The sequence below is a fragment of the Mixophyes fleayi genome, chromosome 7 (genome assembly GCF_038048845.1).
Source record: "Mixophyes fleayi isolate aMixFle1 chromosome 7, aMixFle1.hap1, whole genome shotgun sequence".
NCBI lineage: Eukaryota > Metazoa > Chordata > Amphibia > Anura > Limnodynastidae > Mixophyes > Mixophyes fleayi.
This window is the reverse complement of record NC_134408.1, coordinates 6306750-6326125: the sequence shown is the minus strand read 5'-3', so window position 1 is coordinate 6326125 and position 19376 is coordinate 6306750. Positions and strand designations below refer to the sequence as shown.

Genomic DNA, 19376 nt, shown 5'->3' with positions numbered 1-19376 from the left:
GAGAAAGATTGCCGGATCCTTATTAAATGCCAAGTTGAGCTGAGTTCTGAAAACACGAAACAAACATTTTCAATTAAGTTTGTTTTTACCTACCATGTATTGACCTGGCGTGGAAGATGAGGGGACAGGTGATTAGCCTAAGGTGGCCCTTTAATCAGACCTTGATAACAAGACAATAAAGCGTTACTCGGCACATAAAGTAGTCACTATGGATGGGTTGTCTCAGACATTTTCCATTTTTCAGACCAAGCTGTTTTATTGGGTAAATATTTCATCACCATACTCTACAGAGATCGAATGTTGCTCTACCAACAGAGAGGAAGTCATTACGGTGTGTAAGTTAGAGAACAGACTAAGAAACAGCAATTCACTTTTACTGCACAAAAAAACATTTCTCCTAAATAAATATGAAGATATTAAGAAACAATGTGTCACTGACGATTAACAGGTTTCAAAATAAATGTAAATAAGAGTAATATAGCAATAAATATGTAGAAATGAAATGATATTGTATGAACTTGTTTTACATGTACGGATACTGAATCAATTATGAAAAACATTACTAAATGATGAATCAGTGGGAGGGACCTGTTCCTGGAGGACAAAGATAGCAGTTGTGTGTAATAGCAATAAGTAACCCTTGTTTTTAGCAGTCAAAGTGTAAAACTCCCTCTTCCAGAGTCTACCAAGGACAAATTCCCTTGTGTCAAATACTCCTAAAACGTTTTTCACTAAACTCTGTAAGGAATTGTCCAGATGAGAGATTTCTCTCATTATGTTACCTAGAGAACACAACACAAGAAAGCAGCTGCTGAAAAACCTGAGTGATTGATATAATGGTCTCCGTGTCCTGTTGTGTGAGAAGCCAGGAAATATGAGGCATGGAGAGTAACACAAGAAAATATCATTCAGAAAACATTGTACAGTCCTGTCCATTCTCATCATTCCAATTTCCCTTTACAAGGCAGCGCCGCTTTAAATTTAAGCTGCGAAGACGCCGATCTCCCGCGAGTTGCAAAGACCGGGGTATGATACATTTACCCCCTGAACTTCGAAACAAAAATGCATCCACAAACTTGCATTGTAACATTTTAACATGTTTATATTTAAGTTGTACGTAATAATTTTTATCTTAAGATACATTCAACTAAAATTTCAGCTGTACAAAATTGTTATAAAGTGGCAAAGCAAACACTTAATGACGATTGAATAACTAGTCTCTCTAATTGCCCACTCACAAAGGTGGTTTCCAGTACATCCAGTAATAATGTTCGTTATCTGCTCAGATTGAGATCTTTGTATTACACGAATGTATCACAATTTACAATCCACCGGCACATAACAGCACAGATCCTAGACCAAGGTAATTACAATCATATGCGCAAACCTTCAAAGAGGGAAGCGCTCTGAACGGTATGTAAATTATGCAGCTCCACTAGTTTCAGATACTTGTTAGTTTGCAAAGGGCTGGGTGGAACACAACCTAAAAATTAAAGTGACTAAGTGTACAATGAATATGTGTAATAGAATATATAATAAAAATGTGCCAAATCGATTGAAAATATGTATACCAAAGGCTTTATGTGTTTGAATATTATGGATAATAAATATATCCAACTAACAGTAACTTTATCTATACTGGGTGTAGAATAGGCATATAAACAAGACACAGCCGGTAGGTAAATGATAAGTGTTTATATCTGTTTAGGAATAAGTGTAGAGTTCTAAGGAGCAGTCACTGGTGAGATAAAAGGAACATGAATCTGATCTTACCCTACTCCTTTCCCTATCACGTTCCACCCCAGGAAGTGATACAACAAGGGTCAGATGCATGTGAATGGTGCTCTCCGTCCTGCAGCATGGTGAGCCTAAGATGGAAGGCAAAAGTGTAGCAAATAAGGAGGCCGCTGTGGGACAAACTTAGTGCAGTGTTGAATAGGCTCCTAAATGTTTCTTGGGATATGGCCTTTCTGATAATTATGTCAGTGGGAAGGCTATTTAAAGCATCTTATTGTCAAATAATTGGTTGGACAAAATTATCTTTATTAAGTATGTTAAAAAGAGGGAATAAAAGCAATAAAAAGTGAAAAACAGTTAAAAGCAACAATAAGTAATGGAAAAATAGCTCATAAACTATAAACATACAATTATAACCTGCTGTTTAATATTGTTTTAGTGTCCCTTTTAGTGTCTTATGGTTCTATTTAGGTTTTTTTTTACCCGATGTATACTTGGGGTAATAATCTTGCTTTAAATTGTGTATCTTGTAACTGACACTAAAAGGGACACTAAAAAAATAAAATAAATTAGCTTCAGCAATAGGGAGATATCTATGATATTAACAAAAGACCTTGTGTAAATATAAAAGAGAAAAAGTTGTCAAAAAAATTTCAACAATTAAAAGTGTTATTTGGACACAAGCACATGCTTTCTAGCTGTAATTCGGCTGAAGGTAACAGGTAAAGATCAATATTTTCCTCCCCCATTCACGATAAATATGGGAGTAATTGGGCTAAACGGGAGCCCAAATCAAACTCCGGGTTCAGGCTGAATGGTGCCAGTGTCTTGAGTTTGTAAATTCATTCTTTCTCAGCTCTTGAAATGACTTCCAAATACTTACCTCCAAATACTTACCTCCCTCCAGTGTTTTTTCACATGTTGGATGCTTGTAAATTTCAAACCCTTGGGGTCTTGTTGATGCTTGATCAATAATGATTGGAGATGCTTTCAGCTGCGACTCCTTTATTTATATTGTTTTTGTGTTCTACAATGTTGAGTGTATGTTTCCTTTTGGTGCATCCTACATACCGGAGGCCATCGTAGCACTCTAACATGAAGATCATGCCTTCTATATTGCAGTTGATGGTGTGATTCATGGTACAGCTCCTTCCATTTGAGTTTGAAGTCTTCTTAATGGAATGTGCAGAACTCTTAATGCTGCTGTTCCTTCAACCTACGCGACTGGAACAATGGTTATGGCCAGACTGTTGTTAATTCCGATTCCCTATAACTTGTGGTGATATACTGCTGGTGAGGATACTTTATAAGTTCCATGCTCTCTCCTATAGATAATCTTTAGTCTCTCAGGAAAGATGGTTTTAATCTCAACGTGCTAATGTTTTTTAATTATCCTTTTTAGCTCCAAAGTATTGCTGCTATCCTCAGTAATGAATATGATTTCCGCTTTCATCTGTATTTTGTCCAATTTATAATTTAGAAGTTCCATCCTGTCCATCTTTTTCATCTTCTCCAGGGCTTCAAGAACATTTTCCTTAATATACATTATCTTAATAAATGTAAGTATGAGATTTTTGCCTTGTATTTCGAAAGTATCTTCATTAGTTCAGTTACTTTTTAATCTTCGGAAATTGTCCCCCAGGAGTTGTCTTTCCACTTTGGGTGTTGATTGCTAGTAGCCAACAAGAAGTTATTGCAATCCTCTAGTTCACATGTGTTCTTGTACTGATTTGTTTGTTTTCTATATAAATTTTGAGATTCAGCAAATTGGCTTGTTCCATGCTTTTTTCAGAGGTGAATTCTAGATTCAATGAATTTGAGTTGAAGTATTTCAAGAATTGTTATAAATATTTATTTTTGCCCTCTCATCATTGTTGTATCTTACCCAGCAAATGATTTTTTATCTCAGTAGGAATTATTAGACCAAATCATCCCATTTTGCCACAAAAAGATTTGCAGGTATCCATTGCCGTTCCTGTGCTCTTTTGTAGAAATCACCCTCCATCCAGAAATAATTGTGTTAGAGGATATACTCAATACCACTCAAGATGAAATTGATTTATCCATTCTGTGTATTGTTCTTTAGGGACCTAGTGAGAGAGATCATGGACCCATGCCTCCAGAACACCCAAACTAAAATGGAAAAGAAGCATAGGAGAGGCACCACAGGCTTGGATTCATATTTGTTCAACTTTCTACTAGCAACTAGTTGCTTAATTTGTCTTTTTACTTTTTTTTGGCTTCACTGTTCAGCCAGACCACAATCCTTTAAAAGACTACAACACACCTGGAGGGAAACTGACAGATATCCATGGTAGAGCCTTGCGATTCAGATTTATGATTTCATTATTTCATATCTGCAAACAATTAAAGGCAGACAGCAATGCAGATATTTTTAATATTTGACTAGCAATTGACAAAAAAAAAAACACCCGTTAAAATATAATTAGCCCGTCATTCTACATTCTCTACATAACTGTTGAACAGAAATTATTGGTCATAACAGTAGATCCTCAAGGTAGAACGTGTGTCAACATTTACACGCTACACAAAGAACATCAACATTCTCCTCTGGATGTAAAGGGGACTATGGACAGGGGAATATTAGCTGTGTTATCCATATTGCTACTTAGTGGTAAGTGATATTTTGAATATGTGTTTTATTACTGGCTTTTATTAATGCTCTCTTTTATTACTGTGGTGTTTTATTCAATGAACTTTATGGATATAGAGCTAAATTATCACATACAGCAAATATAGTTTCATAACGCTTCTCAGAGTAACTTCTAAATAAGTCCAATATTCATTGCTAATATTATTTGTCTTTGCATGGAAATGTTAGGCTTTATGAAACATTAACAATGTGTTTATTTCAAATGAATCATAGTAGAATATGACAGTATGTACATCCCATGGGGTACCAACATATATAACCCCAGAATCCAAATGAGCACACGGGGACATCTTTGGAACTGATACCATATTCTGCTTTACTAGGTCTTTACTAGGTCTTGGGACACACCAATGTAACGTTTGCCTGTTTAGCAAATTATTTGCACCTATATCTTATTCAGGCTTAAAGGTCTATACCTCGCTTTTGTTACTGGTAACAATTAGCTGTTAGAAGTTGGAAAAGGGAGTTGTTGGTGCTAGGGTGAGGTAGGGGTGGTATAAAATTGTTTCTGGGCAGTGGGTAGCATTTATGTGCCACATTCTCCAGTTTACAGTCAGATATTGACCTAGCAGACGTTTTTCAATCTTTTCACTGTCAACGCTGCAGTATGTATATACAGCAAAGGAAGGACATAACACTTGCAAGTCCTTTCTTTGGCGACTCCAAAAACATACTGGTAGGTTAATGGGCTGCTATCAAAAAAAAAAAAAAAAAAAATTGACCCTAGTCTCTCCCTCTCTGTCTGTCTGTCTCTGTGTGTGAGTGTGTGTCTATAGTAGGGAATTTAGACTGTAAGCTCCAATGGGGCAGGGACTGATGTGAATGAGTTCTCTGTACAGCGCTGCGGAATTAGTGGCGCTATATAAATAAATGATGATGATGATGATGATGATGACTTGTATAGTGTGAGAGAAAGTGCTCACAGGGATCATTGCTGCTGCCTTTGAAGTAAGAACCACCAAGAAATTGAAGTTTCTTCACATAAAGGAGGCAATAAGCAATATAAAGATCTCCCTCTCTCTTTCTCTCCCTTTCTCTATCTCTCATTCTCTCTCTTTCTCTCTCTCTCTCTCTCTCTCTATCTCTCTCTTTCTCTCTCTTTCTCTCTCTCTTTCCCTCTCTCTCTCTTTCCCTCTCTCTCTCTCTCTCTTTCTCTCCCTTTCTCTCTTTCTCTCTCTTTCTCTCTCTCTTTCCCTCTCTCTCTGTCTCTGTCTCTCTCTCTCTCTTTCTCTATCTCCTTTTCTCTTTTCTCTCTCTCCCTGAGAAAAGTTCCTCTAATGTACAGGTGGTACAAGCATCTATCCTTCATATGACTTAATGAGCCTGGATCCTTATGATTCCACTAGCTAATCATGTTTGTCTACATGCTTCTCCCACTAAGCACTTGTAATACACTAGTACAGTCCACATTTTACTGTGACTACCTATTAAAAAACATCGTAAAGCCTTCTCATCATACATGGTGAAAAACCAACATATCTGTTTCCTGACATATGATACAATCACATTTTCCATGTAGCACCAAACAGTCATGTTAAAAATCTTCCAGATCAACCTGCGTTCTGCTTTACTTGTAAGTGGGTATAGTTTGAGTGTGAGTGTGGGTGCGCTTCTAACACGGTTTCCTCTACCTAGTAAAACTAAAATACGGTAATACTAGAAATACTTACACTCATGATGCCACCAACGTCACACCCACACATGACTAGCACCGAGAGCCTACAACTCAGCTACCTAATCTCGGCTCACTATACCATCAACGCCATGTCTAAATTTAACCTATCACACAACACTATACCATCAATGACCAATAAAATGTCAACATTTTGGTGCCAGAAAATGGCCCGAGGATTCAAATAGGCGGCGTCTAAAGACGGCCAACCATTCTGTAGACAGAACCCAGTGAGGAAGCCATTACACGTTGTGAAACGGGTTTGGGACCTACCTACCTACCTACACTACAAAAACAGTTAGTAATTTTATTTCTAATTGTATTATATTTAGTTTTATTTCTAATTCTCCCTGTGTTTGCGTGGGTTTCCTCCAGGTGCTCTGGTTTCCTCTCACACTCCAAAAAACATTACGATAATAGCAAATGCAAGGATAATCCAAAGTCACTACATAGGCAAGTAATAGGTTACAAAAAACAAAGTTTCAAGATAAATGTGCTTGCTTGGTTCAGAGGTCAACCCAGGTCATTACACAGATAAATCAGCAGTACCGGCAATTGCTGAATTGGTGGCGCTATATAAATAAACAATAATAATATCTGGGGGAAAACACAGTATAAAAATTGTGGTATTGTCATGGTGGCTAGATATTCTGACACGGTAGTCTATTCCTGAACAGGTTCCCAATACTGATGACCCAATAGATATGTAATTCAACAACAATGATTATAGTAAAATAAATTGTTTTATTATGCTGGTCGCAGGGAACATATGCAGAATTATTATTATATACAGGATCCAGGATCTTTAGTATGCAAACTGAAGCACAAATGAACATATAAAATATAGTAGCATATAGTAGCATGTAACAGGAAATACAGCTGTGGCTATAAGCAAGTTCCTATGCAGGATAATGAGCACTGCAAAGATCTTTAAAATGAAAACTGGAAAATCAAGGAATATACAGAACATGGAAGTGTGCATCAGACAACATAACTATGGTTATTATAAGTGAGGGATGATTAAGCCCGAGGGAAATTAAAAGTTGAGGTGTGTGTTCATAACTTTATCTGTCCCCTCTCTAAAGGGTTTAAAGTGGGCAGGCAAAGGTTGCCTTGTTATGCCCATGTTGTGTCACTGTGGGAGGTCACTTAGGCCACAATATAAATATCCCTGGCTGGTTGTGTTCTGTCTCTTAGTCAGCAGGACAAGTGTTGTACAATTTCCCAGTGTCTTCTTTGTTTTTTTCTGTTTTCCTTCTTTCTGTTCTATGTCCCCTTTCCTTCTTTATCTTCTTACTTATTTCCCTGTATTATTGTTTTCTTCTGTTTTTTTCCTTACATTCCTTCTTTACCTACTTTTCCTCTTCCCTCCACTTCCATTCCTGTCTGCTGCCTTTCCCTGCTCATCCCTATCAGCAGTTGCTGTCCTTGGGTCCCACAGCCCCTTCCTGCTTAAGAGCCCTGCTTCGCACATTGATCCCTTCCCGTTGGTGAGTGCTCTTATGGTGTTCCCTGCCGGTGTACTAACTCTCCTCTTTCAGCGGGTGTTTCCATGGTATAGGATCAGGACACTGAGGGGTCCGTTGACCAAAGGGACCATGCTGGCTTGTTGTATGTAGACTGGCGTCTGGCTGCTGCTTCTGGCCCTGAGGATGGCTCTGTCCGAATGGGTGAGGATGATTTAATTTCTGTTGATTATGTTATACCTGAATTCTCTGATTGCCTCAGTTCTAGCAAGGAGTTGTCAGGGTCGGGCGCATTCTCCAACAAGCTCATTATGGGGTTGTGCAATCATTTTGTTGTGAAAGAAGTCCAGGGGGGGGGTGTCGCTGCGGTTGTGTGGTTTACAGGATTTCTGGATTCAAAGTGGTGCTCTGTGCCAGCCCAGCCATTTTTAGAGGAGCATGTCTGTCTGCGCATGATAGGATTTACAAGGGTCATTACGCAGATATGTTCGCCATTACAGAGAAGTCTAAGAAAATGGTAACCGCGGCTCAAGCTAGAGGGGGTGGTGTGGAAGTCGGTTACAAGACCTATCATATCTGGTTGAGTGGAGTGTATGTTTTTGCTGCCTGCTTCCTGGAAACCAGGCCTCACAAGTACATGGATATGTTTAAATGTATTCATATGATCTTTAAAATGTACATGATGTCTAACCCCAGGACATGGCTGGATTACGTTGAGGAATTCAGGGCCAAGTATGATGGCAACCAAGTCTTCTTCTTGGCTTCAAGGATGTTGAGGTCATGTTGAAGGTTTCCCAGGAGGATAAGGGGTGGTGTGCAAGTTCTTGCGCACCTGTCTGTGATGTGGTGTAGGTCATGTGATAAAGCCTTGAGGAGGGTAAGGCCAAAAGCCCTTAGGCAGTTGTCGTTCAGAAAGGTGGATTCCTGGATTCAATTGGAGAGCCTGGATTGATGGCTTGAACACTTCACGGATAAGGTGGAAGCTGAATTTCTGCTTCCCAGCTTTGTTTCTAGTTTCCACTTGCCAATAATGGGGTCCATTGGGTATTTGTCCCAAAAAAAATTTAAATCAGCTTTTGTTTTTCCTGAGGTGCTGATGGAAAAGATTAGCAGGGAGCTCTCGTTTGGGCGTAGAAGTGGCCCATTGTTGGATCTGCCTTTTCGGGATTTTGCCATGGAGGTTTTTAAGATGTTGGAGGCAAATTTCCAGGTGATGCAGCACCTGTCATTTCCACAGGGAAGGTCAGTTAACAGCGCCATCTGGGGTGATTCTATAGTGTGACTTATCAATCCTTAAAATCTGCTTTGCAGATGGTTAATATTTTTGTTCTGGGGCCTTGCTGGACAAGGTGGATATCGAATCTGCTTCTCTTGTCCTTCCACTGCACCCGATTTGTTCCCATTCATGGGTTTTAAATTGGCCGATGGCTTTTCTGTGGATAACCAGAAAATGCTTGGATACCTTGTTTTCTGTTATTATGCTGCTTCGTTCCCTGGAGGTGCCCATTGCTTATGAAAAGACCAATGGTCCCACTACTCATCTGTCTTATTTGAGCATCTAGTTTGACACAGATCAAGGGGTCTGCAAACTACACTCGACAATCGCAGAGGTTAGGGAATCCCCAAGGCGGTATTGAAGAATATGCAATCTATTTGGGGTCCTTTTAATCAGATTTTCCATTTGGGTAGGATTTTTTGCCGTAAGTTGGAACGGGCTACTGCGGGTTTTACCAGACCTCACTGACGGTTTTCCCTTCCCGAAGAGATAAGGGAGGATTTGGCAGTTTGTGTTGTGTTTCTCCAGGATTTTAACAGGGTACGCTTATAGCCTGAGCCCTAAGAAATGTGTAATTACAGTAAAGAGTTACAACTTTTCAATGATACTGTGTGGGCTATAGTGTTTGGAATGCATTTTGCTGGTGATTGGTGTGCCGCCTTGGCCAGGGGATTGGGTTAGTTCCACATGTACTGGTAACATGGTACTGTTTGAGTTGTTTCCATATGTGGCATTTTAGTTGTGGACGCATAGGTTTCGGGGCAAGCAGATCATTTTCTGGTGTGACAAACTAGGAGTTGCACAGGCCATTAATAAACAAAGTGCATCTTCCCCACGAGGGATAAATTTAGGGGTCTGGCACCAGATGCCGCCCTCATTGTTTCTCCTTGTGCTTCTTATGTCTGGCAGATTGTCAATCTGGCATAAAAGGTTTGGCGGAACTATCACTTGCCACTCGCACCCTGAAGAAGTACAGGACAGTCTGACAGGAGTGGGTCGAGTTTAAGAATGCTGTGGCCTGCAAAGGCTGAGGTTTGCACCAGTGCATGCTTTCTTTCATTTGAGCTAACTACTAGAGCTGGAAGTCCAAGGTGGTGATGTCCTCTGTCTTGACGGGTATCTCTTTCTTTGCTAAGCTCCACGGACAGGTTGATGTTTCTCAGAGCTTTCTCATCGCAAATCCTTGAGGGGTTCATCACAGGAGCAACAAGTCCATGCTGATCAGAGGAGACTCATCAGCCCTGAGATGTTAATGGACATGATAATGGTGGTGAGGAGGTTGCTCATGACACTTTTGAATGTTTGTTGTTTAGCGTAGCATTTACTATGTTGTTTTTTGAGTCATTCCTTGTGAACAAATTGATAGCTCCATCCAATTATGTTATTATTGCAGCTTCGTTTGTGATCTACAAAGTGTGCAAGTATAAAAATGATCCACTAGGCAAGGGGTGATAGGCTACTTTGTCTCTCAAGAGAAATAGTTCTATTTGCCCAGTAAAAATAAGACAGTAGACCTCATGTAGTTGGATAGTAGGCTGTTTGGCATGCATTCATTTCGAATAGGGGTGGCCACATCTGCAGTTGTAGATGCCGCATCAAATACAATCCACCCAGCAGTTGGGAAGGTGGAAGTCAAATGCTTTTAAGAAATATGTGCAGCCTTCTATGCTGTTCTGAAATTTCTGTTCTCTTTTTTCTTCTCTTTCTGCCTAAGGGAGACACAGGGCTTTAGTCGCTTGTTGCTTTTGGAAGCAAGGGCTATGGGATTTTTTTCCCTCTAAAAGTGGGCTTCATTGGCTGTTTGTCTCACAAGGTTTTTTTTCGATAGTTTTACCTTCTGTCCCTTTTCTCTGGCTGTTATTCGCCTACTGTTTGTTCTCCTCCTGTGCTTTGTTTCTAGGATCTTCTTACTTTGCCACTTTTTTCTGTGCACTGTTTATCTGCTCTGCTCCCACTAGCTTGGCCTCCGTTGTTTTTTTATATTCGGCAGCCTCCATTGATGGGATGTTTCGTCTTCTGCAACTGTGCGTTTCATTGTGATTGGCACTGCCCACTACAGGACGCTGGCAGGTTTTAGAGCAGTTTTGTCAATGGAAATTGTTCAGCTGGTAATGCCAAATATTTTGGTAATCCTTCTTGGTGGGAATAATGTTGGCAATGTTAAGCCCACGGATTTGTTGGTTGATTTCCGTCAGCCCAGGAGAGAAGCAGGTTCTAAAATGCTTGGTGTAAGGGATTCCCAAGTTTAACGATAAGGGTGCGCCTGGGTAAAATTGTTCCCCATTTATTGATATCAAGAGGGTAATGACCCTCACTGTGATATAAGGATCATTGGTCCTAGTCGAACTGCTTATCATTTTCCCCTCCACCATAAAATGTTTGTATTACAATGAACGCCTTTATTTGCCAAGCTCTGTTTTTTATTTATTAGTAGATTTGTAAAAGGGGAGGACTTAATAGTATGTGAAAACATTGTCCGTTAAGCATTTTACATCAAGTTCATATATAGGCTGTAAAATAAACAAGGTTTCAGAAGCAGGTTGCAAGCACTGATGAAATTACTGTGAAAAGGTTAATACAATCTAATACCAGAGTGATTCAGAGGCAACGTCAAAACTTGCAGTTAATCCCTTACTAGATTCGATTATTTTTATCATTGAATATTATAGGTTTCAGCGGAAGCATGGTACTGACCAAATATCAATGATCCGGCAGGGGTTGAAAACAGAGCCAAGGTTTAAAGGCCTGCATCAGGTGCTGATCATTAGGCTGGTGAGGAGATTAACTCCTCACAGCCAAATTTGAATTCCAAAATATCTGCACTTCTGAGAAAAACCAGATCCTGCAACAGAGTTCCTCTAGAATCATGACAGGTATAGGGATCATCACCAGCCCCATCATATTATCCAAGTAAAATTGCAAGCAAATTAGTAAAATAAAATGATTAGGAATTATTAAAATGTTTGATCTAAGAGATGAAAATTTTTCAAAAACACAATATGTTGTTCAGTAATGCAAGTGCCCCTTTTTAAAACCAAATGACTACATCTGTTCACTAGTTCAAACATTCCATAGTGTGATAACTGAGCAACTAGTCCAATGCATTAAAAAAATATATACTTTCCATGTTCTTAAACTTGACAGCTTTTGGTATCAGTTGTGGTGATAAGTATCATATATTATACCTTTGAGTATCTTTATTTATACATGTGTTTAAAGTAAACTCACTTCAACAGTATCATAGGTTCTCTTGAAACATCATTCATTGCTCCGCCACATGTGGCGATTGTCTGAGACACATGGACACTGGCTACTGCTGAGCTTATGAAGCACTTATGACAAATATTACCCGATTAGTAAGAAATGTAGTAGATCAATGATAATTGATGAATTATGTAGTGTTTAACTTTCTCTAATAACTTTCATCTGTTTACTCTATTTCAGTTACTGCTCCCAAACTCTTAAAAGCAAATACAACAGCACCAGTGTGCGGCTCCCCAGTTGTCTCCACACGGATCGCTGGTGGTACCGATGCTGTTGAAGGGGAGTGGCCCTGGCAGATAAGCCTGCGGTATGTCAAGCTCCATATCTGTGCAGGGTCCCTGATCTCCAACCAGTGGGTACTGACTTCTGCTCAATGCTTCACATAGTGAGTATAGTAACTACTTGTGTTTGTGCTCCATTCTTCTAGAACACTTTGTTCATCATTCTCGTTATCATCAACAGAAGATTACAGCAGCAGCTGTGTTTTCTTATTATGCATAGATAATTAGAAATTATATCAGTGGCAATAATTTGAACTCTGAAATAGACCTCATCTGGAGTGAAATTCTGAGAACTTCTTCTCTTTATAAAAAGTTACAAAAAAAAGCTAATTTTTCATGGTATATTTTTGTGCATTTTGGTTACCTGGTACCAGATGGTCGACAGTGCATGACCCATCGAAAATCATCCCTGTGTTTTATCCACCTAAAATCCAAGTGATGTGACTTAATGGGCAAGAGCCCCAGTGAGAATTACTGGTACATAATGCAAAGTTGAATTCCTCTTGTCTCTCACCAGATGCAATGGATCACAGAATCAGTATCATGATTCAAGACATCCAATCTGAATTATTTTTTAAAGTGATTACCAACCTCACTTCACTTTAGTGTGAGGCCTTCTCAATGCTGTGAGAACCCTGGATGAAATCCAGTTTCTCACACAAGAGGGCCCAATACACTCTGTTGGCCACAGCCTAGCTATGTGTGATGCCCATGTCCCCTCCATTTCATTATGCTGCCGCTGAACTGTGTGGCAGTGTTGGGACAATACATGGCTAGACTGGAACTCTTTTATGGAGTGCTTATTTCATCCACAGTTCCCACACCGTGACACTTTACACGTGCAGCCGTGCTTAATCACAGGCGTGTATCCTAATTGAATATGCCCCTGAGTATCTGTCCACAGCTAAGGTTCAGAGACTTCCATGGCCATATAGTGCTCAATTTTTTTAACCACTGAGATACTGTCCGAGGGGATGTAGACCTCCACGTACAAGGATGACAGTTCATGAAGTGTTTTATTAATTATATTTTTAATTTAGAAATGAGCATCTGCACTAGGCTCAAGGGCCTAAACTGAGTAGTGAAGGAAGTTTGCATGTCTATTTTTTTCAGAAATGCATCTAATATCATGCCAATGCCCTCTAATTTGGAACAGCGCCACCAGATGTATTGTGAAGAATTGGAAGCCTGGTTACATTCGTAACATAGGTCTGGGAAACCTGGTATCATTTTCTTCACTTCAACATCTATACCATCTGGTGATTATTTAAGCTGTCTCCAGAACAAGGATAGAATGTATGCTTGTATGAACAAAGATCTGATACCAATGTTCCTCATCTTGGTTTAGTTCCAGTTCTCTATTCCGGGCCAAAGAATATTTGGGAAGAGAGGAATACACATACACATTTTCCTCCATACACATTTTTTTGATGTTTAGAGATTTTTAGGTATTTAGACATAAAGTGCCTAGAGGTGACTTTAAAGGAGCAAAAGGCATCAAATGGAGTCAACTCTCTATGGACTGTGTGGTTATTACTATTTCTCATAGTGGCGCCTATGCAGGAGATATGTCCAGAATTTCCAATTAAGGGCATTTTTAATATCAGCAAAAGACAACTCCTCGTGCATCCACCAGTTGGTCAATTCTGATGGGCTCGAGAAGAGACCATTCACTGAGATGTTTGGAGGTAAGCCAAGGAGTGTAGGCTCCTGAAGTTTAGAAATCTTAGGCCATAGGCAGGAGCATGTAAAGGCTGTTCTTCATTTAGGGTCCATGTTTAATGCTCTTTCCTGGGACATGTCCACTATGCATATGAGTATGGCAGAGATGTAGTAGGCAATGAAGCTAGGAACTTGGAGACCTCCTTTTAGTTTGCTTCTAACTAAAATAGGCTCATATGTGAGTCTTGTTTTTTGCACCTCCTCACAAAGTTCCCGACAGCCTTCTGAAACTCCCTAAAAATGGGATACATGAACTGGGAGAGACTGGAAAAGTTACAGGATCTTGGGCATAATGTTCATCTTCATTGTATTTATCTTCATTGTATTTATTCTCCCCTGCCAGGAGATTCTAATGGTTAGGCAGTTCTGGATTTTGAAGTTGGCCAGCAGAGGTGGGAAATTTAGGCTGTATAGATTATTAATATCCTTGGTTAAGGTAACACCTAGGTAACATGTGGGATGCCATTTAAATTGGAATGCTAATTGGAGCCATTTGATGATGTCCTCAGGCATTGAGATGTACAGTGCCACCGATTTCGTAAAACTGATTTTGGAATTCGATAAATAGTCAAATCTTTGAAATTCCTTTATCAGGTTGAGAAGAGAGACCACTGGGTTAGCTATTGTAGTGAAGAGATCATCTGCAAACAAGTCAAGATTGTGGTCCCTCTCCCCAACCCAGACCCCACTGATATCACTCTTTGTTCTGATAATATTCACCAATGTCGGGGTAACAAGGCATGGTGCCCTCATTATCGATCTCTGATAACCTGATTTCCTATTAGCATAATTCTGTCGACAGGAGAGGAAGAAGGTGAAACACAAACAAGATGTTGCAGTTTCAAAATCAGCTCTGAGGGTCTTTTCAGACTGGCCCTTTATTTATACCTAGGGTCCAGCATTAACTGGTTAACAAGTACATATAAGGAAATCTCTTTAGCTCAGCAAATATTTCTTTGCAACAATAATACATATAAGGCAACATCCTTTGTTCAGTACTATGTGGTTTTCCTCCCGGCTGTTTCCTTCAGTCTGGCATCCTGCTATTGTCTGTTCCATAGGAAACACTTGTTTTTCTTCAAGGCGTAGTCCTGCATCTGAAGTATAGTTTTAAGGTATTTCACATATATATTTGTACATCTTAATAACTATTAATTGTTTTATACTCTCACACCAGGGACTTCTTTCAAATATTAGGGGAGAAAGCAAGCAACTCTGCCTCATAGGTACCTAAAGAGCAATGAACGCTAGGTTGGTCTGGAGGGAAGGTATGGGGCAGTAGGGCAAGGAAAGGTGGGTAGTGGAAAGCAAAACAAGCAGGTAATCTCAAACAATATATTAATAAATTGCAACATTAAATAGGTGAAGCATCCTCTATGAGATCATACCGGATGCAGAATGCTACAAGGTCTGGTTGTTGAACAAGTGGAATTACCCAATTGGGATCGGTGGTAGTCATTTTTGTAACTCAATTAAGTCCGACAGGAGATTGACTGACATGAAGATAGCGAATGCTGTAATAATGACATGCAGCAAATACTTCTATTTGCTGCATGTCGTAATTTCAGCAGTTGATGTAAAAGACTGACTGGCAACAATGCAGGCAAGAATACATACCAACACTGGCATTGATGTCAATTCAAAGGGCGACAGTTACATTACTGCTATTAAGGGGGCAATGCGAGGACCCGGCGGCTGTATAATGTTTTTTAGGATTGGTTGGACATAATCCAGCCGCTGCATTGTTGCCAGTCAGTCTTTTATCAAGTCTGTATTTGCTGAATGTCGTAATGACACCATTCACTATCTTCATGACGCTCAATCTCGTGTCTGAATTATTGCTTCGCAATGACGGAATTGAGAGGGAGAATGAGGGTAAACCCAGAAAGTCCTGTAACTATTTGTGTAAAGGCCAGTAAGGCGTTAGCAAAAGGGGTGTGAATCTAACATAGTTTTAGAAGAATTCTCCTTTTCAGTAGGGTAGGTTCTGCATTTCCCTCTGTACGTAATAATTTAGAGCCCTGTCTATTTCTTTGAGCCATTTCTCTGTAGTGGGCAGCAGGGGAGGATATAGGCTAGCTCCTACTTGTTGCCGGTCTTTCAAAGAAACTTTCTGAATCCCAAGGGACTTGCAAAACTCAAGATCTTCTGCTCTCTGTACTTTCTTTCCATTGTGAGAGGCTTGTATTCTCAGCAGAAAGCCCCACTGGAACTTTATGTTACGTCACTTAAGGATATGTGTTAACATCATGAGGAATTAATCCTGCTCCTGGCGTTTATTCCAGGGCAGATCCATAAATAATTGAATCCTGTTTCCATTGCAGACCTCTTGATAAAGTGTACTATCTGCCAGATGAAAGATTACCACATTGTCAGCATCAATCTCCAAAATGTAGTTAAATATTTTTGTTAAGGCATCAATAATACCTTGTCCCTGGATGTCTTCAGAAATCCCCCTCATTCTTAAGTTATTGTGTAAACTCCTATTGTCCATGTCCTTTAGGTGACACTTTATGGCTCTAAGTTCTTGCACATGCAGAGATATAGTGTCATGGAATCTCGCCTGGAGTTTCTCAGAAACTTATTTTTGCTCCTCTAAGACTGTAAGTGTATTGGCAACCTGGGAGGTGTCCATCTGCTGTGTTGAACTAACTGGTTTAACAGTTTTCCTGACACTTCTCTCAAGGTCTGAGAAATCTTGTTTGGTCGTCCGTGAACAGTTGTGGGAAAGTATCTCATATAAATTACTTTTATCTCTTAGACCCATTTCCCTTTGAATTAGCCATCTCACCACTCCTGGGTAAATGCTGTGGAAAGTTATTGGGTAATGTTCGCATGATTGGTGGAGGCACTACCATAGAAGAGGAGAGGTATTGCTGATTTCTGGATTGAGGCAAAACTTCACTTGATTTCCCCGTTTCCTTTTAGTGCTTCTTACTTCTCCCAATACAAAAGATGAGAATGTAAACCATTGCTTCTACATTAGCTAATATTTCAGGATGATAAACGCTGAATAGAGTCCCCAATTTGGTTGTGTTAAAAAATCATATTTAATAATTCAAGGACGTATTTAGGCCATAAAAGATGTTAGAGAAAGAACGACTGTCATAGGAGCTGCCATAGAAAACTGTAATTATTATTTCCACTCATTTAGTTTAGATAAATGTTATACTCCTGGATTCCGCAAGGTGGAATCAGATCATTTGTAGCAGAAATAATTAGAGCAACGCTTAATAGAGATTAATAGTACTGTATTTGGGACATGTGTATAATTTAAGTCAAAACTTGTGCTAGTTAATCAGAAAGAAATTAAAAGTGTTGTCTTCTGTCTAGGGCACCAATATTATAAAGTCAGGTAGATTTGGGACAGGGAATTCCCTGATGTGGGCAGATTTACGTATTCAGCTGTGGGACACAGAAAAAGACATCCACTCAATATGGCTATTAGGCCGCTCCCCCGGAGAGATATATTTGAAACTATTCTGAGAATAATTTGCCTCTTTCCACATCTTCTGCAACACTTTGCCATAACAGATTCAGATCCGTCCCCAACTGCACCGCGCAGCAGAAGAAATTGACCGCCACCAACCCCAGCTCTATTTATAGACCAACAAATTTATGGAAAGCAAATTTACAAATCTACTGCCGATTGGTGATGCAACAGTAGAACTAAAGTATTATCACTGGAACTTGGCAGCTCTGTTAAACGACCTGTCCTGATGCAAAACTCAGTTCACGCAAAATGTTACCTAGATTCCTCTCATCTTAATGATTTATTATTAAATTTTATCATTAACATTAACTTTTCACTATGTTTGTACAATAAAAAATTGCAAAATATCAAAGTATGATTCTTGATTCTCAGTATTATATCGCACTATAAACATGACATATTGGACATTTCATGTGCTGTGAGGTTCTCTTTGCACTTAGTATATACAGCACTGTACCGCCCACTTCTATAGGAAGCATCATGGCGGCCACCAGTCAGCAAAGGTTGAGATTGTAAAGCTGCTGCAAGTCTCTGTCACCTATTTATCCCATCACATGTCTGAATCAATGGCTCATACATGGTGTTTTCATGCATAAGTTGTTTTTAAAATATTGTCTCTGCTTTTCACAGTTCTTCCAATCCACTTGATTATACTGTGAAACTGGGGACATACCAGCTGGCTGTGCAAAACACTCACACGAACATAGTTTATGTTGTGAGTATTATTAAAAATACCTTATATACAGGGGTCAAAAGCAGAGGTGACATCGCTCTGGTAAAGCTAAACAGTCCTGTCACCTACACCGACTACATAATGCCGATCTGTCTGCCCTCTGCCTCAGTCACCTTCCCCTGTGGCATGGAATGCTGGGTAACCGGCTGGGGGAAAATTTCATCCGCTGGAGGTGAGTGCTCATTGGAAGGAGACTTATCTTTTATTTTATGTCAGTTTATCTTTCTTAGCCCTGGGGATTAATATAGTAGACTGTGAAGACAGCATTAAAATGGAATCAATGTATAAATTAAATTGTTGTGAGTGAATAATTACATTTCTTAGCGGTACGGTTGCCACACGTACACGCCATATGCCAGGTCTGTCAGAAAGACAAAATCATTATACCCAGAAATAAAACATAGTAAAAACACAGATGGACATGGTAGTGAGTATAATCATGAATAAACTCTGGTCTGGTTCAGTAACTCATGTGCACATATGTTAGCTGTGTGTGCATGTTTATACATGTAACTAATTGTGAAGAAAATCTGTAGCTTGCTTTATCAAAGGGGCAGGTACAGTGCCAACATACAGGAAATTAATTTGTGGCGTACAATTAAAGATATTGGGCTTGACTCATTAAGGAAAATAGGGTAAAAAAATGAGTAAGTTTTCTCCGGGACAAACCATGTTACAATTCAAGGGGTGTAAATTAGTTTATTATTTTGCACATAAGTAAAATACTGGCTGTTTTTTCATGTAGCACACAAATACTTGATAGCTTTATTTTTACACTGAAATTTAAAGTTGATCTAGGACATGTCCTACCCCAACTATAAATCTGTCCTCACATTTTAAATTTACCTCCCCCTCCAATGCAATATGGTTTTGCCAGGGTGCAAAGTTACTAATTTTTTTGCTTTGCTTTCCTCAATGAATCAGGCCCACTGTGGTAGGAGGCCATGTCAGAGGTCTTTTCCTGTGACCGTACTGATGCTATAAACATAGGGCCTGATAAAGCGTTATGCCATTTAGGTGGTATAAAATATAAAAATTTGCACTGTGCATGTCCTTTG

General features: G+C 39.5%; 1 protein-coding gene across 1 annotated transcript in view; it reads left to right on the top strand.

Annotated features, from left to right (window-relative positions):
- Nucleotides 1–8033: 8033 nt before the first annotated feature.
- Nucleotides 8034–19376, top strand: part of LOC142098427 (transmembrane protease serine 9-like) — a 44583-nt gene continuing 33240 nt past the window's right edge. Inside the window, exons 1-3 of the mRNA XM_075181275.1 lie at nucleotides 8034–8202; nucleotides 12270–12474; nucleotides 18216–18490. Coding sequence (XP_075037376.1) covers nucleotides 8034–8202; nucleotides 12270–12474; nucleotides 18216–18490 — 649 coding nt within the window. The remainder of the gene's footprint in view (nucleotides 8203–12269; nucleotides 12475–18215; nucleotides 18491–19376) is intronic.